We start from the raw sequence: 3,705 nt of genomic DNA, 5'->3' as shown, positions 1-3,705 counted from the left end.
GCATTCTTTTGCAACATGTCCCATTCTTTGACATATGAAGCACCTGAGAGGATTTGGGATATAAGTTCCGTCCCCTTATCTCCTCGGCAGCCTCTCCGGAAGAGGAACTGCGGTCACTCCCTCTCCTTGTCTGCAACCAACTCTGGCAGTGAACTGGAGAGTGAGACTGGATTATATACTGCAGGAAACAGGTGAGTGAAATGAGCTTGATTAGGGTTTCTATGAAGGGAGGGGCGAGAGCAATGAGCAGGAGCTGGATGTGAGCTGTAAGGCTGGGAACAAGACTATGAGGAGAAWCTGGAACATGAAATAAGATAAAACTAAACTGAGGCATGATCTGGGCAGACAGGGACAGAATCATAACACTGAGGGGAGTTTTCTAGTGATGAAATGCAAAATATTTAATCTGTATAGTGATGTGCAAAGTTTTAGTCAATTACTAATAAATATATTTGTATTTACACTTGATTTGTCATATTTTGGAAGAATTMTTTGCACTTTAACAGAAGTGAACAGTGAATGCACAAACAGCAGATAGAGAAAGTAAAGTCTGACCTGAGATGACATTCCATGGCAGGGGTAGAGGATGGCTTTGTCATCGTCCTCAGATCCTTGATCGAGGCAGTATCCACTAGCTTTACTATTCCTCACCTAAAAATACAACACACAAGTTATTTCGATATGAATAATGCTGTAACTACATTATTTTTTTTTATTAACACTTGTTTAAACATCTGAGTTTGTGAAAACACTTGCTCAAAATGGCCAACCTACTTCCTCATTTTAGTTCGTGGGCATCGTCTTTGAGACAACTGTTTTTACTCATACCAATCTGAATGTTTCTGCAGTTCTTCTACAAAGATGCCAAACCCATTTTAAGCTATCTGCTACACTACAGYAGAGTTAGCAGCTTAATCAACACAACAAACTGTTTAAAACCCAGCAGAATTAAATGTTCATGTCAGCAGAGGGGGAAAATAAAGTCAGCTTGCCTCTGAAGAAGCACAAAAACATAAATCCTAAAACAAAAAACAAAACAAAAAAATATTAATAAATAAATAAACATTCCACAATGTTTGCTGGGTGGAAGTGGTTCTGGCAGAAGATGTAGGACAAAGTCTGGCACTCCAGACATCATTAGKAAGCTAAAAGTGGAGGGGAGCACACCTGGGATGCCAGGTGGAGACAATGCGCCCTTATAGGTCAAACGGGCTAATCATCAAAACACCTGTGAGGGAGTGTGCTCACATGGTGACTCAGTGACTCTGATGTAGCATTTTGAACTTTCTTTATCTCACATACTGCCATCAGCTCACTCTTGTTGGTTATTTTTAAGTGTCAGATTTATTTAAAGAAAAGTCACATCTTCTAATTGTATCTACAGCATCTTTATTTCTTATCTAACCAGAATAGCTTGTATTTAAAATGTATTCGATGTCTTATTAATGACCAAAATACAGCATGTAATGCAATTTATACTTTTAGTTTTATTGAAAGCAAGACCAAGCAAAACAGGATTAAATGTGACCAACATTTTAGCAAACAGAAGAGGATTTGCACTGGAAGGTTGCTGTAAATCCATTCATTTTGTTTGCCRACATTTCTGTGCAGTCATGGAGAGCTGGTCTATCTCCAGCTTCACTGGGTGAAAGCTGGGGTTCACCTTGGACAGGTTGAGAATCCATCACAGGTCCACAGAATTAAACAAAACATTAATGCTCTTGGTCGTTCAGAGCCATCAGCTAACCTACCATGTATGTTTCTGGTCTGTGGGATGAATTRCCATGAAGTGGTACAATAAACGCATTCTGGGTAAATGAATTATATCAGTTGTCACGAGAAACCCAAAGTAAAATGAACTTTTTGAAGATTAAAATGAATCCTCTTTAAAAAGAAAAAAACATGTCAGATTAAAATGTCACAAATTTTAGTCCTTATAGTGTTCAAATTTTGCTAAAAATAAACAAATAAAATCCAAAGTAGTTCAGGTAAGTTAGTCCCCTGTGCTTATTACTGAGCTGCTGAAGGCTCAAAAACATGTCTCTACCCTGTCAAATCTGGCAACATTTCCTTTTTCCGCATTTTACTTTTTCTTCAAGTCTTCCCAGAGTTTTAACTCAAAGTGACGTCTGGGCCATGATAAGATATCACCATGCAGTGACCAGCCTCAGTTCCRTCTCTCCTTCCTCCCTGGGCCAGACTGACGGTGTGCGTTTAGCATGGGCTGCAGATCTCTGTGATTTGAATGTGTATGGCTTCATTTCCTGGTTGTGACATATCTATCATGCGCTGTTGTCAGGGAAGGTTCCACTTGGCCGATCTGGACAGCATGGCTGAGTGGAGAGCAGTGCTGATGCTCAGTGACAGATGMGACTCACTTCTGCTGCAGCAGCTGTGTGGCAACACGAGGTAACTGCTTCCCAGCTTGTCGACAGATCTGAAATAGTGCCACTTGAGTGGATGCCACTCTGAGGAATCCATTAGCCGGATACCAGACGGCAGAGGAAACAAAGGAGGAGGAAATTCAGAAAGCTCTGATGAATATAAAGGGTAATTCTGATGCCTGCTGGCATCCAGGGCATACTGATTTTCCATTTTTGAAATTGATATGAGGGAAAAAATGCAGCATTTCAGCAAGTCTCCAAATAGTGTCTGACTCAGGAGTGTTCTCAGTCCTTCATCGCGCCGTAAGCCTGTTTGGTTCCCCCCACTGTGCTGAGTGTACGACCAAGCCCAAGGCAATCAAGTTGGAATAGAMAACTAATAAGTGTTTAATTAAAACTCATTAAAAGGAAATTGCATCTAATTTTATGTGGGGATGTTGCATTGCTATAGCAACAATATGATTTTACCTGAGACTGCCTGCAGCGGAGTTCTATGTTTTTTCATGTGCAAAGGTGTTTGAAGAGAGGATCAGTGACCATACCTAGCTGTTTACCTGCACATATCAGCTTTTAGTTTTTTTAAATTGGCTTTAGACAAACAAAAGCAAAAAACCAGCAAAGATATTTTTTCTTGAAKATTATATTTTAAATGAGAGTAACACAAAGATTTTACAATGTGCTACTTCTGCTCATAAAACTCATTTCCATTGTTAACTGAATTAAATTAGCTGACTTTGCATCTGCAATGTCTTTAACACAGATTCATTTTATCTGTTAGAGGGTTATAAATGATATTATTAGTAAATCAGCACACCATTTATTACCAAGCATTTTGTTTACCAGCTGCTTTTCTCACCTCGCCGTATGTGATGGTGTTGTTGTAGATCCGCATCTCTGGGTAAACGTGCTCCAGGTACCAGCGAAAACTCCGACACTGCATCCTTTTCCTCAAGGCCAAACGATCCGACACATCTCCAAAGTCAACGCCTGGGTTCTGCCAGCAAATGGTGCGAAACCAAAAACAACAAAAAGAAAAAAAAWATAAATATACGAGGGAGGTGTTGATAGAGGGCAAAATAAGCGTTGAATTCAGTGACGGATGCACTTGTCGTGTAGGACCTTCATTATTCCTTCATTAGAAATGACCTGTGTTGTGCAAATTCTAATCAGCTGCTTAATTATGAGCCCTCACAGCCAGCTTGCATTATGGCCGACATTTCCAAGATTGATTGGGGCAATGCCCAATTGCTGAACTGCATAAGACCTACATCTGACACACACACACACACACACACACACACACACACACACACACACACAC

General features: G+C 40.2%; 1 protein-coding gene across 1 annotated transcript in view; it reads right to left on the bottom strand.

The window, feature by feature from the left end:
* The window catches only part of galnt9 (polypeptide N-acetylgalactosaminyltransferase 9), a 127,923-nt gene that overhangs the window by 9,093 nt on the left and 115,125 nt on the right, over positions 1–3,705 (bottom strand). The window contains exons 8-9 of the mRNA XM_014022897.1: positions 3,241–3,378; positions 556–651 (exon numbers count right to left, since the gene is read on the bottom strand). Coding sequence (XP_013878351.1) covers positions 556–651; positions 3,241–3,378 — 234 coding nt within the window. The remainder of the gene's footprint in view (positions 1–555; positions 652–3,240; positions 3,379–3,705) is intronic.

Source organism: Austrofundulus limnaeus, unplaced genomic scaffold (genome assembly GCF_001266775.1).
Source record: "Austrofundulus limnaeus strain Quisiro unplaced genomic scaffold, Austrofundulus_limnaeus-1.0 Scaffold347, whole genome shotgun sequence".
NCBI lineage: Eukaryota > Metazoa > Chordata > Actinopteri > Cyprinodontiformes > Rivulidae > Austrofundulus > Austrofundulus limnaeus.
The sequence above is the reverse complement of the archived record's forward strand: the minus strand, read 5'-3'. Positions and strand labels throughout refer to the sequence as shown.